Consider the following 19,620-nt stretch of genomic DNA (forward strand, 5'->3'; position numbering starts at 1 on the left):
AGCAGAGGCTATAACTAGAATTAGGTAAGGAAAAAGTTGTCACTTTAATGAATAAAACTCTGTATATAAAATTGTCATATCATTGCTTTATTATTATATATATATATTCAATTCATGCCCGGAACACGAATTGCATATATATATATATATATATATATATATATATATATATAATGATAAAGTTATATTTCATTGTGTTGCATTTCATAAATAAATCAGCATTTATTATATTATTGGAAACAGCTGACTCACTTAGGTATTTTTGTATTACTATTTCTATTTGTATTATTTATTAATACAGGGTATGAGAACGAAGAGTATCAGGACTATTCGATGCTTAGATGGATCCTAGAGGCGGTCTTGTGAGGCTAAATTGCCTCCTATGTTGTGGACTCTTAGATGTGATGGACTACCCTGCTTAGTGTATCTTTTCATGCACATGTGTTAGACTCTTTTCATATGTTTATTTGGTGCTATGATACTTATTACGGTATGACTGATACTTTATTAAGTGTCACTTGTGACACATATGTTATTAATTTAAATGTAATTATTATTATTTCAGAACGTAAAGTTATTGTTTTATATATTGAGGTTATTCAGTCAGCTTTGATGTGTCATTATAAAAATATATATATATATATACATATATTCCGCTGCCAATATTTAATTCTGATGATATCGTAATGTCACGTGGAAATCGAAATTTTCACTTACACATTTTTGTAAAAGACGGTATGATAAATGCTGAATGTTACACATTCAAGCCCCTTAATTTACATATGTTAAGCTCTTAATTTTTTTATAGTTTGATGTTTTGTGTTGTTTTTGTGTTTTCTTGTATTTTACAAATTTTGGAAGAAAATCCATCAAATTCCAAGATTATAACGAAGTCAGCAAATTCACTTTTGGATAGATTCAATTCCAATCAATTTTGAATTTAAAGAAAGAGAAGTTGGCAAAAATTCGTTATTTTTGGAAAGAATCTAGAATGAGCATGTCTCAGTAATTTAATCATCACCTTTGGCTTAAGTATCTGATTGCAACGAAATTTATGGCGTTAGAAAACTAAGACAAAATGCAACAAATATGTCAGAAATAGGTTTTTCCTAATTCGGATGTTTACCATGCCAAAATTGCCTTGCAATAAAAGACCGCAAATCTGTACGAATTTTGGAATCCTTTTCTTACTTGGATGAAAATTTCAGAAAAGGAAAAGACTTATAATTATTCTATTTGGACTAGAAGATCTATTTATAATTGTTCTAGGATTTTTAGAGTTTCTCTAATCCCTATAAATAGGCATTTAACCTTTTAAGAAAAATACACACAAGCTTTGAAGAACAATCAAAGGCTACATCAAGAAGGAGGTTCTTTCTAGTTTTTATTTTCTTTCTTTCTTTATTTATTTTTTGTATGTATATAATTTTAGTTTATATTAGTTGTAACTAATACTTTAGTTAGGGCTCGATTGAAGCCCTAATCATGTCTCTTTAAGTTTTTCAATTTGCTTTGTTACAATTTATATATTGATGCTTAACTTGATTAATTCTAGTTTCTTGAATTCCTCATATGTTTATGTTTGGCCATCATATGCATGTGGTATGAATTTGTTATTTATGTAAATTTGGATGACCGAGTCCTGGGCATAATAGAGTAACAAAAGAACCCCGACACAATTTCTTGGATTAATCAACATAAAGACAACCAGAATAGATACCATATTCCAATCTGAGTGTGTTTACCGATTTTCATAGATTTATACTTTCTTGAAGAACAACTTAGTAGATACTATGCTAAATCCTTCAATGAAGAAAAAAGTTAGAGTAGATACCATGCCTAAATCGTTGTTCAGGGAAATCAAAAACTTTAGGAGAAGATACTATTCCCTTGTGGTTGGTAAACATTAAGCATCATGTTATGATTGTAGTATTGTGCATATTGCGAATCTTATTTGAGTATGATTAACAGTGGATATTGAAGCCCTATATTTTCTTATTATTATTTTTAATTCAATCTTTTATCCCGTCTTATTAAAGATATCTCTTTTAGTTCGGTTCCAGTAAACACATTTATTTCTTAATTGCCTATTATAAAGAATCCTTAATTGCCTATTTAGATAGATAAATGAGCCGTGTCGGAGCCCTCCGAATTGACGTGGATCCGGTCCTATATATTTCCAGTAAAATTGCGTCGGGGCCAAGCGGACGCTTCTTCTCCTTCTCTTCGTTCTTAAGAAACAAACATCCGTCACTCTCTTCGTTCTTAAGAAACAACACCGTGAGAGAGAGCGAGAGAGAGTGTGTGAGTGTGTGAGCCAGCGATGGGCCCGTCTTCCACCGCGCTTCTTCTCTTCTCTCTCTTTCTCTGCCTCGTGATCTCACGTGCCAGCGACGAGACCACCATTCTCAAAGGTATTGTGTTTCCCATTTTTTCCCCTTGCTTTCATTCAGAGTTCTGTGTTAGGGAGAATCCTGTTTGGTTGCCGAGAAAATCATGTTTGATGGATTTTTTAATGGTTTGCGATCCGAGGAATGAAAGTTGCTTCCCGACTGGGCATAGTATTAAGCGTATGGCTTTGGTATGTACTTTGTTTTCTTGGTCGCCGAACGGACTGTTACGGTTTGGTTGTTCCAGTTAGGTTTATGTCTTCGTTTGCTTTAGGGTTTCTTGAATATTAGATTTTTTTGTTGTTGCTTTTGGTACTTTCTAGGCGTGTCAACATGTATATATTGATATGGGTATTTGGTGCAATTGTTGTGAAATAAATTAAAGCTTTTGAATTAGGTGGCCACTTGTATTCTTCATATTGCAAAGTGTGTGAGTTTGGTTTGTTGGTTCTCTATGACAGATCCTTTTAGTTGGAAGTTGCGCAGTTCTAGCAATTGGATTATACAATAAGTGCTTAGTGCCTGTCGTAGGGCATGCTTTTTTCGAAAATTGATGCTTTCAAGGCAAATCATTTTTTGGTGTCTAAGAGATATATTTTCAGATGTTTACTCAAGAGACATGATAAATGTTCCCACTAAATTCTCACCTGAAATAACTGGCTTTTGAAACAGAATTCCACATTTAGTACACATACAGAGATACACGAATTGTTGAAGGCATCTTGATTCATATGCTGTTTGTATGTTGTGTCAGGGAATTATGAAGAAGTCTATTTTATATTTCTATGGTGGGTTTGTTGGTGTATTTGAAAATAATTTCACCATTTTAAAATCACAGGTGTTGATCTTGAAAGCCCAGCTATAGTTGTCACTCCTTCCCCCGTTTCTGTCCTTTCATCTTCCCGTGGCTCTAAAGATGCTTTACTGTGTGAACGTGTTCAAGTTTCTGGTCTTTCAAGATTGAAACTTGGGAGTTATGCCAGTTCTTTTCGGATTACCTTGTCTCCATCTGTAGAAATTCCAGAGAGATTACATAGCAAAATTAAGGTTTGTTTTCACAGGTAAGTTAAATGTCTCTCTCTCTCTCTCTCTCTCTCTCTCTCTCTCTCACACATGCGCACGCCCGTGTGCACGCACACACATAATGTGCAAACCTTTAAATTCATTTTTTGGTTTGGACTTGTTGCGTCTCACTCCTGAAATACTTGCAGAAATGATTCACTTGGCTTATGTCAGTGTGAAAATGACGAATGGAAATCTTTTAAGGGGCTGTGGGGCTCGGTTATGTCCCCTTATGAGTATAGATATATTGATGTGAAGTTCATTGGTGAAGTATCTGGTTCTGTCACAGTAGCTGTTGAAGAAGGTCTGCTTTTGCCCCTCCCCTTGTGCGTTTTCAGCCTAATCCCCTATCCCTTTCAAAAATGTTTACTTTGATAGTCATCTTGATTTTTATGGTTCCTCTGCAGATTTCCAGCGATGGCGCCTTGTGTGTCTAGCATTGGGATGTGTTTTACTACTTTTGGCTCCAATTGTTAGCAGTTGGGTTCCTTTTTATTACAGCAGTTCAATGGTGATCGGGGTTTTTCTGGTCATTATCATCATGCTTTTTCAGGTACTTAATTATTGACTTTGACATCTTTCTTTACTAGAATAATGAAAATGCTTTGTCAGTATATGATCTCTTTTCTTTTATTTCTTTAAAAGGCATCAGACGACATACTATGGTGTTGTTAAAATTATTTTCTAACTTTAAAAACAAGCACCATGATGTTACTGAAAGTGGAGCTTTGTATGCTTAGACAGGAAGGAGATTTAGAGAGCTACAAAAGGGGTTATTCAAATTTTCAATACTTGATCACCATATAAGGAAAAAAAAATTATTATTTATAATTTGACAATGTAGATGTCAAAAAACTTGTTTAAGTATGTGACTTTAAAATTTTCCTTATGTACTTCAAAAGCTCGCATGAGGGTAATAATTAACAATGAACTATCCATTGCCTTATTTTGTGTCCTTATCATTCCCATAATTGTTATATAGGCCATATATATTATACAATAATGACTTATTTTCAGCAATCTATATCCTAAATGGAGGAACTAGAATGTGCATGAGCCTATATGAGGTTGTGACCAGAATGAAAGGTATCACCGAGCATCTGCAATTTACATGGATACTAACCTAGTAAAACTTGCATCATCACTTAAACAAACTTCAGCTGTATGGTTGAGAATTAAAAATGATTCAAGCTTGGTGAAGATTCACAGCTTGTTGACATCGGCATGGTTACAAACCCCTTGTTAGAAACTCAATTAAAATCCCAAATGAAAAACCAGTGCTTACTAAAAAAAGACGTCAGCCGGGTTTACGGGTTTGCTGTATGGGTAGAATATGGATTGTCCATCACCCACTGTTATTGGTTGGGCTTTAGGCATCTTGTTGTTCTGTTTTGTATGCACCCCACTAAATCTTATTGCCTAATTAGTGCAGCATTCAACCTGCTTATTCCAAGAACAATCGTCAGTGATTTTCACTAAAAGTACAAAATTCAATTCTATAGCTGACTTTACTGGTAAATAAGACATCCTATGAACTAGGGTCTCGGCTGTTCTTTCTCTTTCAATACTATTTTCTTTATTTGTTTAAAGAAAGAAAAAAAGAAAAAGAAAAACAATTTTCTGGGGTTTGTGATGTGTGTGTGTATATACATATGTGTGTGTATATATGGGTGTGTGGGCGGCATATATATACATATACATGTATATGTACATGCATATACATATACATATATGTATATATTGTCTATGTTAGCTTTATACCTTGCAATTATGTCATAATTTTCTTTAATCATGATGTAGGGAATGAAGTTATTGCCAACTGGTAGGAAAAATGTCTTCTATCTTACTGTATATGGATTAGTGGTGAGTCTACTACACTTTGCTTAAAAGTAATTGACCATGTTTCATTTGGTATGTTTCACATATTGACCTTACTATCCATTTACTTGTACAGCTTGGAGCTGGATTTTTCCTTTTAAATTACTTTTCAATGCTGGTAAATTCGATTCTTGTCAATTTAGGACTCGGTGAAGAGATGCACAATCCAGTAAGCTCTTTTCCTTTGCGCTCACCTCATTGGAAATTTGATCGTTAAATACTATGCCAATTAGGGCAAATGGTGTTATATTTATTGTTACTTACTCTGATATGTTGTTATTCTTTATTACCTATCAAAAAATATGTTGTTATTCTTTATTAAATCATTTTACTCCCCTTCTTATATATTAAAAAAAAAAATATTTTCCCCCCCTCTCTTTTGTCTAGATAAGTGTTCACATATATGTGGACTATAATTAAATTTACCAATAGATCATTAACCCCAAGGGGTTGGTTTAAGTGGTGGAGGTCTTGGACTTTGATGGCATAACCATCAGGTGTAAGGTTCGAATCTCCTTGGGTGCAAACAACTCATTGGGGCCACACCCCTGGCAAAAGCCAAATTTAACTGATTCGTGTGGTGGGGGTGCATTGTACGGGTTTGGGGTTTACCCTTCAAGGGCGGGTACACGAAGTGGCCTTGCCTTGGGGGTTCATAATATATATACCAATAGATCATTATCTGAAAGAAATCTATTTGGCAAAAGTGAATCTAATTGATTTGGCACAGTAGGAAAAAGTTACATCTTCGTAGATCCTATCGGATCCAGCAAGATCATAGATCTTTGTCTGTCTGTCTTTCTGTGTCTGTGCGTGTTTGTTTCCATTTGCCCTTGCCAGAATTATGTTTGACTATGGTATTGTATATACAAGGATAGATAACCATTCTAGTTCTTTACTATTTTGGCATAAAGCCCTTTCTCTTAATTACTTCTGTGTTGAATAAAAGGGAAGCAGCTACTTTACGTGTGATTCTTTTTCTGTAATGGCCTGTTATACGACTATCATGTTCTGTTACCATTTTAGGGATTTTCTAACTTTGAAGAAATACATCCACAAGTATTTTACTTCCCTTTTTTTCTTCTTGCAGGTCTCTATATTTGTGCTGGTGGGAATAATCCTTGCTGGTGCTGCTTTAGGATACTGGATTGTGAGGAAATTTGTAATCTCAAAAGATGGAAGTGTGGATGTTGGTATAGCCCATTTTGTTAAATGGGCAATGGGCATCATTGGAACCACGTTTATTTTACAGGTGCTTTATAAACTTCATGTTGGCGACATACTTGAAATTGAATACATTGCATTGTTTCATGTAGAATACTGTACCCTATGTTTCATCTACTCTTTCAAATATGAGAAGTACTAATGGCAGACATGCATGACATTCTACCTATACATACAATGCTTCTATGGTCAGATAATTAACAAGCATGTTGAGAAAATTAGTTTTTACTAGTTTACTATGAATTCTGTCATGTATGTACTTATTTGATGCACATCTTTTGATATGAATGAAATTTCTGTATCGGACATGCTGTGTTACATGTTCAATTTTGCCTTAGGGAGTTAGAATTGGATACTTCTGATAATTAGGACATGTTGTGTTCGTATCTCTTTTTGAGCTTAGATGAATTTGACAGTTAATGACACTAGTTACACCAACACTTATACATGAGGCCATCTGACGCGGACTTATTCCCTAGGGAAGCTGCTTAACATCATCAGGCATAGGCATGGCTTCTACCTTTCCACTCTTAACACACAAACACAAAAGGCCTGCTACCTGATTCTAATAAAAATAAATATCATTTTTGTGTAGCACTGAGATGATGCCATCATCTTCTAATATTTTTTTATTTACTTGATTTACATGACTTAATTAGATTTTGGTCCCACTGATGATTGGAATGTTATTTACGCTTTTAGTCCTTTTTTATTCAGATAAAACCTTTATCTGTTTAAATGCCAAAGTTCTGATGTAATTTTCTTATGTTTCCTCATTTTTGTTCGGAAACTGCCGTTTTCCCTTAAATTTTCTGCTTTTATATTCTGTCAGAGCACTCTTGACACTCCTCTAGCACTGGTGACCTTGGTTTCTTCCTGGGCTATCTGCAATCTTATCTTTTGTCTGAAGTGGGCCAGTACAGTGTAAGTTCCATACAAGTTCCACTTCTAGCTTGTTTCACATTTATGTGGTGAATACATCTTACTAGAATTATTGTGTTCTGGGCATAATTCCTCTTGGACCCTTGATTCAATTCATTGAGCTTGTGAGATCTAAACCAAAAATGAGTAATTTTTAACAAACCTGATAGCGTTTTGATGGAGAAGCCTACCCAGTCCTGAACCTGTAAAGAATATATACCCCAAACTTGTCCCAACCCAAACCTATTCTAGATGCACTTAAGAGTACCATAACTATTGAAATACCATTACAATTCATGGTATTCAAACTGCCTAAAATTATCAGAACAAATTACCTTTAAGTTTATAGGGAAATTACAACTCTATTAAATCTTTCAAAAATATTACACAAATTCCCTTAAACATTAACCTTTGGTTAATGGATTGAATATAATCTTTGCTGACGTTAGAAGTAATAATCGTAAATGGCAATTATGTACTTGTCGAAAAAAAAAAGAAAAGTAAATGGCAATTTTGTCAATATGTTCAAATAGTTGGATGGGAAGTAACACTTGGCATGTCAAGCCCTTCACTTCACTTCTACCAACTGAAAAAAATAATTTTTTTTTTTCTTCCAGCATGAAGATATAAATTTCTGGGTGATTGGATTAAGAAATGTTTGTGACTTCCTTTCACCTACATTTGCATCTCTTATCATGGAGCTTGATCTCATTACCATTGATACTTGTGCATGATGTGCTATCATACGAAGCAAAATGTTTGCTTTAGGAATCTAAGTTTAACTTTGACAAAGTAAAGAATATAGCTAAAAACTCAAAATTTAATGAGAAGTAATGGATTTTTGTGGATAAGTAAGCTAGATTAGTTCTTTATTATTATTATTATTTTTTGGGAGCAAGCTTCCCTATGTAATTACTGTTGGGTAATTATACTATGCCTAAAAGTAGTAACTGTTGCACTTAGAAGGGCAGAAATAAGGATTTACACTTCTTAACAATTTTATTCAAAATTTTAAACCAATAGCAAATTATAATAATTTTTTTCTGAGATCAGTGAATTCCATTTGGTGTACTAAACAGAAGTTAACGTTGAAGGTGACAAAATGTATGATATTTCCTAATTTATGTAAGATTAACATCCACTTCGAAACAAGAGGGAAATAAGATGTGATTTCACAAAACCTCAATGGAGGTCGTCGTAATTTTCGTAACCAGAATTTTTGTAATATAAAGGGATTAGATAGAGAGTAAAAAATGGTGGGTAAGGGTTATAGAAAACCTAGACTCCTTTTTTATTTTTTTTAAATATCTGTACCCAGGAATATTTTAATATTGAGTTTATATAATTGGGTCAGATTTGAGTACAAAAGTCCAAACCTATCCCAAACTCTATGAAGTTTTAAAATTTGATCCCAAACTCGTTCAAACAATTTCAAACTCATCCTATTAGGGCTTGGTCAGATCAAGGGACACCCTAAACCTGTCTCACTCTCATCCCTAACGGTACATTTGGATGCTCCAACAAATTTCAATAAGATGGATGAGTGGTGGCCACGACCATTGGTTACGGATTTTATCCAAATGTTTGTATAATCATTATATATTTTTCTATAGCATTTGAAGGTACAAAAACATAAATTAAGAGATCCTTGGGAACGGTAGAAAGTGGGTTTCTTTATGATGCAAAGAGATTTAAGATATAGGTCTGTGTAGTGTAGCTATTAGTGAAGGCCTATTTAGCTCTCTCTTGACCAACCACATAGGCCCGTCTTTTCCATTTACTTTTTGTTATTTACTTTAGAAGTTTCCCATGGTAATGGAGTACATGATTTATGTAGGCATCAATCATATTCTGGGAGTGTGACTCCTTGGCTAAAGCAGGAGAGACAGACAACAGGAAAGCATAGCCGTGCTGAATTCCTTAGCAGATCAAGCCCTCAAGCAAGGGAAGATGTGGAATAGTCCACCGAAGCTATCTGCTTGGTCGAATTCTCCCATTAGAGGTATTACTCTTTGTTTCTCAATGCATACAGATAGAGATACTGGGGGAATTTTAAAATTGTTGATGAATACAATGGCTTTTGCTCTTTTCGACCAAGGTTATGCAATTTTTTTTTTTTTTTGGAGAGAGAGAGAGACTTAAAGGCATAATGAATGTAATGGCTAGAGAGAGCTGAGGTGCATGATGGGCCCACCCACTGTTTTTAGGTCTTTTTGGACTAGGGTTTTGTGTTGTTTTCTTAAGAGGGATTGAAACTATGTTTAGCATGTATATCTAAAAAAAAAAAAAAAACTATGTTTAGCATGTATATCAATGTTGTTTGACCTGCCTATTCTTGTCAATTCTCCATTACGATATTTTCATTTGTTGCAGGTGTAATATCGCCATCTTTTGGGGCAAAGACTGAGCAAGAATACTATTCAACCTTCCACAATGTGCGGAACTGAAAGAAGTTTACAAAGAAATAGTGGAATGAAATGAAGATTGAAGAGCTGGTAGGATCTCTTCAGACATACGAATATTCCTTACCTCCGGTCAGAAAGGCAAAGACAATTGCCCTCAAGGCATCTAAGGCATCCAAGAAGAAATTTATAGTCTTATCTGACGAAGATTCCGATGTTGATGAAGATGCAGTGACAATGTTAGCCAAGAACTTCGAGCGTTTTATGAAGAATAATAAATTCAAGAAGTTCTCTGACAGACTAAGAAAGGCTCCCCACACAGCTGATACAGAAGAAGCAGAGAAGAAAGATCCGAGGGGTCCCCAGTGCTTCGAATGTTCAGGTTTTGGGCACATCAGGACTGAATGTGCAAATCTGAAGAAACAAAGAGGGAAAACATTTAATGCAACTCTCAGCGATGAGTTTGAGAAGGAAGAAGAAACTCTTGAGGAAGAAAAATTCCTGGCCTTCGTGGCCCCACATGAAGATAAGGAGGATTCTCAGTCCTACTACTCTGAGAATAGTGGAGAAGAAGATATGCAGTCAGCCTATCAACTTCAATATGTTGAATTCCTAAAGCTGGGGAAAAAATACAAGCAATAGGTACTAGAGCTGAACAGCCTCAGGACTGAGAAGACCTCTATGCTCATAAAGATCAATGATTAAGAAGAAAGGCTACTGGAGAGTTGCAACTAGAGAGAATCTCAGACGAGAAGCTCACTCACGTGCTCTCCATTCAGAAGTGTCCAACTGACAAGACCGGACTCGGGTATGTTCCTACTTCTATCTCTGATACTCTGTCTACCTCCAAGACCATTTTCGTGAGACCAGTTATGCCTGAATCTCCACCCCCAAGAATAGATAAGGGAAAAGCTGTTATGAAATGAAAAGTTCCTATCAATCTTTAGCCTTTAGTCAAGCTTCCTATCAGGAGAAAGCCTCTCACATGCCATTACTGTGGCAAGCTAGGGCATATCAGACCTAATTGCCGACATTGGCAAGTTCAACAGAAGAAAAAATGGCTGGATCCTAAAACTCCCATGTGTCACCAATGTGGAGTTAGCAGTCATATCAGACCAAGGTGTCCTCCACCTAAGCCAACCAAGCATCATAGATCTCCGCCCAGAAATCATGTTCCAAAGCATCAGCAACTGTAGAAGCCTACTCATACGAAAAAGACTTGGGTCCCCAAGAAGACTGCAAGAAGGGAAATCTCTGGTGAAGGAACATCTTCTGCCAGCTCCATGCAAGATCTGGTCAGATTTCTGGCACTACAGCTTAAGAAAGAAGGACAGGACAAAGACGAGGACACCCACTTCGCGAGGGGGAGCAGACCTACCTAGTAGGTAAGGTCACACATGCAGATTTTTTAAATTGTTCTTTTTTATAGCTTCCAGATATCTTGTGTATGTTCAATTGATGTCTCAGTTTTTGATGCGTTAATTACGTATACCTTTATATAATTGAGAGTTTTTTTTTTTTTTTTTATATCTGCAAATATCGATTTTCACGTGACATTACGACATCATCAGAGTTATAAATTGGCAGTGGAATATTTTTTTTTTAAAGGGTTAAATAGGCTATACACCCATGTGCTTTACGAACTTTATTTTTAGCCTCAGTTTTGTTTTGTATCAAAATTGGTACCTGTAGTATGACAAAAGACAGAAATAGTACATCCGTCCAATTTCCTGTCCAAAACTAACGTCTAGCTAAGTCATCCTACAGGTGTCAGCGTACATGCGCGACACTGTCCCCGTGGCACACCTCAGCGCTGACGTGGCTACCATTTTTTTTTATTTTAATGATTTCTTTTATATAATAATAAATTTAAAATTAAATTAAAAAAAAAAAAAAAAAAAAAAAAATCTGGGGTGGCTGCCACTTCCATTTTGGCCAAGGGGGTGGCTGAGCCATCCTCAAAGTACCATTTCTGATACTTATTCAAACCACATGGGGCACATCATGAAATTTATGAAACCACAAGGGTATATATGGGAAAAAAAAATTTGTGTTTAACTAACAAACATTTGATCATTTTTTTTGGGTTATATCAATTGGTCACGCATATAATTTTGTGTTTCCAATTGTTACACATTACTGATTGTGTTTTGTTTTGTCTTTTTTTTTTTAAGGGTTCAATTCTTGTCAACATGTTATTTTGATACACGACAGGCATACATGTTACTTTTGGTTCAAAACAGGCATACCAAATATATTAAATATTATTTGTGTATAAAGTACCATTTATGATATAATTACAAAACAAAAGTACCATTTCTGGTACTTATTAAAACCACATGGGACACATCATGAAATGTATAAAACCACGGGGGTATATATTATGGTTTTTAATTTTAAGGTTTTTTTTCTTTTTAAAAAAAAAAACAAAAAAATTATGGCGATGGCTCAGCCACCCGTTTGGGCCACATGGGGTGGCCGAACCACCCCTTTGGCCAAAATGGGAGTGGCTCCAAAGTGAAAAATAAAAAAATAAAAAATAGGTTTAGGCCCTTGGGGGTGGCCGAACCATCCCCATGGCCCACAAGGGTGGCCGAGCCACCCCAAGGGCCAAAATGGGGGTGGCTGAAACCACCTCATTTGGCTTGGGGGTGGCTCGACCAACTCCATGGGCCATGAGGGTGGTTCGCCCCCCCCCCCCAGATCAGCCGATCTGGAGGTGGCCGAACCACCCCCAAGGGCCAAAATGGGGGTGGTCGAAACCATCCCCATTTGGCTTGGGGGTGGCTCGACCAACCCCATGAGCCAAAACCTAATTTTTTATTTTTTATTTTCACTTTGGCCCAAAGGGGTGGCTGGGCCACAGCTATAATTTTTTTCTTTTTTTTTTTAAAAAAAAAAGTAAAGAAAAAAACCTTAAAATTAAAAACAATCATTTTTTTTCTTCAATATATACTCCTGTGGTTTTATACATTTCATGATGTGCCCCATATGGTTTTAATAAGTACAAGAAATGATACTCTAGTTTTGTAATTATATCATAAATTGTACTTTATACACAAATAATATTTGATATATTCGGTATGCCTGTTTTGAACTAAAAGTAACATGTATGCCTGTCGTGTATCAAAATAACATGTTGACAAGAATTAAACCCTTAAAAAAAAAAAAAAAAAAAAAAAAAAACACAATCAGTCATATGTAACAATTGGAAACACAAAATTATATGCCTGCCAATTGATATAACTCAAAAAATGACCAAATGTTTGTTACTTAAACACAAATTTTTTTTTCTCATATATATCCCTGTGGCTTTATAAATTTCAAGATGTGCCCCTGGTGGTTTGAATAAGTATCAGAAATGGTACCTTGAGAGTGGCTCAGTCATCCCCTTGGCCAAAATGGGGGTGGCAGCCACCCCAGATTTTTATTTATTTATTTATTTTTTAATTTATTATTATTATTATATAAAAGAAATCATTGAAATAATAAAAAATGGTAGCCACGTCAGCGCTGAGGTGTGCCACGGGGACAGGTGCCGCGCATGTACGCCGACACTTGTAGGATGACGTGGCTAGACGTTAATTTTAGACGAGAAATTGGACGGAGGTATCATTTTCGTCTTTTGTCATATCACATGTACCAATTTTGGTACAAAACTGATGGGACAAAAAATAAAGTTTGTAAAGCACATAGGGCAAATAGGTATTTAACCCTTTTTTTAATGATAACATATCAGAGCTTCTAATAAAAATACTTTAAAATATATAGAAAGAGTGTAGTTGAATAATTACACATTAAAATAGTATTTGTGTCATGTATGTAGGGCTGGCAATTTTGACACAACCCGACACGACACGAAATTAGAGAGTTTGGGTCTACCTTAAACGGGTTTGGGTCATAAACGGGTAGACCTGTTTATCTTGTTTGGCGGGTCGGGTCGGGTCGCGGGTGACCCTCCAGACACGATTAACTTCTTCTCTTTTTTTCTTTTTCTTTTTTCTTTTTTGGGTTAAAAAAAAAAAGGGAGAATGGCCTAATGAGAAATTGTCAAATTGGGGGGAATGATCTGAAAAGTTGAAAACAAAATATTCAAAACTCAAAAGAATCAAAACAGTGAAAACACAAACTATATATATATATATATTCTTAGATTCTTAAATTCTTAAATAATATCATAAGTTTCTTAAACTCTTAGCTTGTTAGTAAGTAGTAACTTAATATATATATTCATAATCACTTACTAATTTTATGTTTATTTTATCTCTTTTTATGTAGAATTTTCTAGCATTTGATGGAGTCGATCCTGATGCACAAAAGACTCAATTAAAACTTTATTTGGATGAACCCAAGTATTTGGAGAAGAACACGACATTTGACATCCTTTCATTTTGGAAAGGAAATGAATTTCGTTATCTTAAAGTAGCTGCCATGACTCGTGATGTTTTGAGTATTCTTATTTCTACTATTGCTTCAGAATTCACTTTTAGTATTGGTGGACATGTGATTGATCAGTATAGGAGTTCACTCAAGCATGATATTGTTGAGGCATTGGTTTGCACTAGAAATTGGTTATATGGAGAGCAAAGTAATATAAGTTATTTGCATATTTTATTTATTCATTTACTTCTATTTTTTCATCTTATTTTAATGAAATTAATTTCTTTTATCTTTTGATATAGAACAAACTTCAATGAAAGTGGATAACGAAGAAGATGATGTTTTGACATTGGATAGTAGCAATTCCTGTGAGATCCCCTATTCTTTCTTTTGTTCTTATGTTATTGTTTGTATTTTAGCATGTGAGGCAGAATGGTACAATCTGTTAGATCGATATTGAATTGTAGAAAGTAAATGATGTTAGTTGACATCTTAAACTTTTTCACCTCCCAATGTAATTATTATGTTTTTTTCCTTTAGGTAGTGGAGTTGAATGACAAAGATGGGCATGTCAAACTGACCTGCGTTGGACCCAATCTGATGGACAATGAACATATGTAAGTTATTCAAGAAATCAAAACTCAAGAGTGGACAATTATAATGCAGTTTTTTGTATTTGTAAATTTGTAATGATGATGTAGGGTTTTTTTTTATTATTATTATTTGATTAGACAATTAAACATATTAAGTGGTTTGATACTAGCCTACTAGGAGACTAGGAGTGGGAGTTTAGAGATGAATTGCTAAAATTATTATTATTTTATTTAAATACCAACAAAAAACCCTCCAAAAAAATAATAATAATAATAATAATATATTTAAAAAAAAAAAAAAAAAAACTTTTAAGCTAAACGGTGGTGTTGACCTGATTCGACCCATTATGTTAAACGGGTCTCACAGGTCGTGTCGGGTGACCCGTGAAATTATCGTATCGTGTCGTGTCGTGTCTAGAGCCCCAACCAGTTAACATAAACGGGTCGTGTCTGGGTCTAGGCTAAACGGGTCGCGGGTCTTAACGGGTCGTGTCGGGTGACTCGTTTTGCCAGCCCTACATGTATGACACATATAATTTACAAATATTATATTCATAGCATCATTAATACATATCAACAAAAATATAAATATTGTTCTCCGAATATTATAATAATGGACTAAACATTGTAGTTTACAAAAATGGGAGGCATCATAACTTCAGATACTGCTATCAAGATCACCTGAGGGTCTGGACAATCCTAATACTCCTCCTCCACATAACTTGTATTAATATATAATACATAGAAACAATAATACAAAAATACCTAGTGAGTCCACTGTTTTCTATAATAATATAATTGCTGATTTATTAGAATTAAAGAACACAATGTAATGACATAATAAAATGACAGTTTTATATACAGTCTTATTTATTTAAATAACCATTATCTACTAGCATTCACCTTATAGGGACGTAACTCTAACAAATAGATTCAAGGAGACGTCACTCCTGTTTAGCGAGTTCTAAGGAGACGTCACTCTTCTAATAATTTGTTATATTTTTGGCATTGGTAAACGTCACTCCCTGGTCTGTAGGTAGACGTCACTCCCTGATCCGCTGGCAGACGTCACTCCCAACTTTGCTATAATTAAATTCATTAATTAAAATAACAAAATATGTAAATTTCACATGCGCAACCAATTAAATAAAGCAGAAATCATAACATTATGGAAATTCAGCATCACTATCAGTAAGTAATAAATACTTACCATTCTCTGCTACAAAGAGGGATCCACAGGAATAATGACTGCATAGTTATATACATTTGATAATATATTAGTATAAAATACTAAGAACCTATTTTAACATTTTATCACTTTCGACTTATAAATCACTTATCTTAATTTCTAATGTTGCTTAGATATTATAACGGCATAAAATAAGTTAATTATATTACCACATATTTTATTATTACGGCATTTATTAATTAATATCCACAATACCTTTTAAGTAAAATGGCATTATAAAAGCTTATCTACTTTTGTATCAAATCGACATAGTGACTCCATTAATATAATTAATGAGTTTTATATTTTAAAAGTACACAAGTGGTACAGTATAAATAATTCTTATTTTAATCTTATAAAATTTTGGTGGAATAACGGCATTAGTGTTACTAATGCCAAAAAATACTTTTAGAATTCTGGGCGGTATAACAGCGCTTTTGTAAAATATTACTTTTTTATTCGGGGATCACAACGATGTAACTTATTAATTAAATACGCCACTTGAAATACCTTGTTAAAACACAATTTAAGACATTAGAATATTTTAACTTGAAAATTATAATAATTAAGGTATATCACAAAATATATCATTCTTAAAATATACTTTTATATATATATATATATATATATATAAACTTACAGACTTGAAAACATGGACCAAGAGTGTAGGAGTTTACCGAAAACTTCTAGAAGAAGTTTAAATTTCTTCTTTTCCAATTTGGTTGACAAGGACCTGCATATTAAAAAGAAACGAAAAGCTAAAAGCTTTTAAATTTGTCTTTTCTTAAGTTAAGTAGCCGAACTCTCTAGAGACAAAGGAAAAGGAAAGACTTAAGCCATCTTCTGGAGAGTTCTTCACCTTTTTTTTTTTGTCTCTCTACTGAATGCAAAACAGGGGCCGATCCTTGTTCTCTCTTTGTGCTTTCATTTGTGCTTCCTTTTTCCCTTTTTCTCAATGGCAGCCAAGGAAATGGCAGTGTATAAGTTTTAAAGGAACACCACCAACCCAAGAGAAAACAACCGAATAAGAGGAAGAGAGAAGCAGCCGTTCAAAGAAGATCAACTTACTGTTTTTGTTTCAAGGAGCCCGAAAGTGAGAGATGGTTCTGATCAAAGTTTGGAGGAGATTAAAGGGTTTTTCAAGGACTAGAAGTCACCATTGGTTCGGCCAAAAGGAAGAGTACAATGCTGGTTTTTAGAAAAAAAAAAAACAACAAAGAATAAAAGTGCTAGTCCCCTGTTTTTCGGTGATGCAGAAAATGAGAGAAGAAAGGTATTTCTTCTCCTATTTTTCTGTACAGGTTGGCTGAGTGGGTATTAGTCTAATTTCTATCTTTCTTTGCTTCTGTTTTGCACCCAAAAAAATAAACCGAGAGAGATAGGGAAATAAAAAGAGAAAAACAGAGGGAAACCGAGGAAGAGAAGAGAAAATGTGAAGAAGGAAGTGGCCTGCTGTCCTCAATTTATACTTATTTGGACGGTCAAGATTGCTCGAGCAGATTGTGATCAGTGGCTGGGGAAAGATTCATCTCACTTGGGCGATGAGCTGGGCAGTGACTCATCTCAGAGAGGAATGAAAATCAGAGAAAGAGAGAGAGAGGAACGTAAAAGGGGGGCTACACCTAGCTTGGACGGCTGGATTTCCATCGGGTAGTTCTTGATCAAAGTTTGGGGTAATGGCAAGTGTCCTATGAGCTAGTTCGTAGGTGGAAGAAAATATGTAAATGATAAGATTCTCTCATCTGCAACTAATTGATACTTAGATTGCAACTAAGAATTTTAATTGAATTCTCCTTGTGTTTGCTTGAGCTGGGCCGGTTCTGGAAGTGATAGAAATGAGCTCTATTGATGTTTTAATTGTAGGTGGAATGGGTTGGGTATCAATTGTTTATGGGCTGGGCACTATCAACGTGTGGGCTGAGTTTTATTGGCTGGGTTCATGAATAATTAAAATAGGCCCATAAACATTAATGTTAAATTTTCGTTCAAAACAGGTGTAGTATTTTTTGTGAGTGTTTTCGCACCCTAAACGGAGTCCAAAAATTATGAAATTTGGAAGGTAGCTAGAGGACTTCTAGACAAGCGTTCTGGTTTTTGAATCAACTAAAATGGAGTTCGTTTGACCATGTTTCCGTTATTCCAAAGTTTATAGTCTGTTTGAACTTTTATTAAATTAAAACTATAACTGCTTTTTAATAAATGAATATTTATTCTTATACCTTATTATTAGGTCATAAATCATATTTTAAGATATCTTATTCAATATCTTAAAATATGGGGTATTACAGGCATCCATACTAGATAGTTGCTTTTCTCATGCGATGAAAAATGTGCACTATTCAAGGCTCCCTTAAGGTATTTTTTTTCTCTCCTTTGACTTTTAGCTTCTGAAATTTTTAAACGAGAGAGATATTTTTTTGCTAAGATGGTCAAATTGACCAACTCGCTAGTTGAACCTAGAACCCATAAATTCTGACATTTTTCTAGGTTGCAGCACCAAGTGATAAAAAGCAGTCAAAATGAATAAATTTAGATAAATAAATAATAATAAAAAAGATCCACTGCTTATGCTAAATCTGTTCTTAACCTTGTCCCTAAAGAAACAGTCAGTGACCAATTCATTGCGGAAAAAGACGGTCACTAAAGGACATAGTAAAAGAAAAATGCTGCAACTTAGAGAAAGTATCAGATGAGGGTGGCTAGGCCCTAGTTTAATAAGGTTTGACCTTTGACTGATCTAATACTGATTTTCTCTCTTATTTAGAAAATATGGGTGATTTTTGTCATATTAGTGAACTTCATACCTTATTAAGATAGCCTTCACACACACACGCATTGCTTGAGTTAAAGTTTTCTATTGAAAAATATCTTTCTGCAGGGAAAGTTTTGTGTGTCCTTTTAAACTCTCAAGTATATCTTGGTATATTTTTTGAAATGCTAATTAAACTGGGATATCAGCTTTATATACATGCATGCTCTGGAAATTATTTGGAAAATATTTTTCTTTCTTTTTTTCCTCACTTTTTTAGATTTTTTTGTGTAAAGCGTACGGACGGTGTTATGGGGTTGTCCGGACGGTGGTTTTGGTTGTTCGGACGATCCGGTTGTTTCGTCTGGACGTTCATGGTTCTTGTCCGGACGAGCGTATTTTTGCGATCTCTTACGTGGCATCACGTCCGAACGTCACTTATGTTCCTTTCGGACGGTGAACCCTGTAGGGTTAAATCGCATTCTCCCCGCGCCGCAGCCCATTTTTTCGCTCCTTTTGGTTCTTTTTGTCGTCTTGTGCGTTTTCCTTGTAATTTTTATGCGTATTTCTCACGTGCACGTGTCCTCTTTGCAGTTTCTCTCCACCCTAGGTATATTTTTATACTCTTTTACTAATTTATTTTAAGTTCTCCATGCTTAAAATAGAGTGTTTTTAGGTTTCTATTATTTTGAGTTTAATGTGAATTATTCCTCAAAATATGTTATTATTTTAGTTGAAATTTTGCATATTTGGTTCTCAATACTGTTGGGTTGTGTTTTCTTGATGTTGTAAT

General features: G+C 34.8%; 1 protein-coding gene across 4 annotated transcripts; it reads left to right on the forward strand.

Moving 5' to 3' along the window:
* The first annotated feature begins 2,140 nt into the window (after positions 1-2,140).
* LOC133873852 (uncharacterized) lies at positions 2,141-14,976 on the forward strand. 4 transcript variants are annotated; one of them, XR_009901167.1, is made up of 13 exons: positions 2,141-2,414; positions 3,229-3,451; positions 3,602-3,756; positions 3,860-4,005; positions 5,253-5,315; positions 5,407-5,499; positions 6,421-6,582; positions 7,387-7,478; positions 9,313-9,477; positions 9,849-11,262; positions 14,156-14,465; positions 14,560-14,625; positions 14,798-14,976. XR_009901167.1 is itself a non-coding variant. In XM_062311634.1 (10 exons), the coding sequence occupies exons 1-9, from the start codon at positions 2,324-2,326 to the stop codon at positions 9,434-9,436; spliced, it is 1,149 nt and encodes a 382-aa protein (XP_062167618.1). In that variant the 5' UTR covers positions 2,141-2,323; the 3' UTR covers positions 9,437-9,477; positions 9,849-11,396. The 4 variants fall into 4 exon arrangements, 1 of the variants encoding a protein (XP_062167618.1); XR_009901168.1 differs by lacking the exon at positions 14,156-14,465; XR_009901169.1 differs by lacking the exons at positions 14,156-14,465; positions 14,560-14,625.
* The last annotated feature ends 4,644 nt before the right edge of the window (positions 14,977-19,620 follow it).

This window comes from Alnus glutinosa, chromosome 7, assembly GCF_958979055.1.
Source record: "Alnus glutinosa chromosome 7, dhAlnGlut1.1, whole genome shotgun sequence".
Classification (NCBI taxonomy): domain Eukaryota; kingdom Viridiplantae; phylum Streptophyta; class Magnoliopsida; order Fagales; family Betulaceae; genus Alnus; species Alnus glutinosa.

Bases quoted from the DNA above. Each gene is read 5' to 3' on its own strand.
- LOC133873852 (XM_062311634.1), top strand. From the start codon at position 2,324: ATGGGCCCGTCTTCCACCGCGCTTCTTCTCTTCTCTCTCTTTCTCTGC. The intron at 2,415-3,228 runs GTATTGTGTTTC...TTAAAATCACAG, and splicing joins CGAGACCACCATTCTCAAAG to GTGTTGATCTTGAAAGCCCA. The intron at 4,006-5,252 runs GTACTTAATTAT...ATCATGATGTAG, and splicing joins TTATCATCATGCTTTTTCAG to GGAATGAAGTTATTGCCAAC.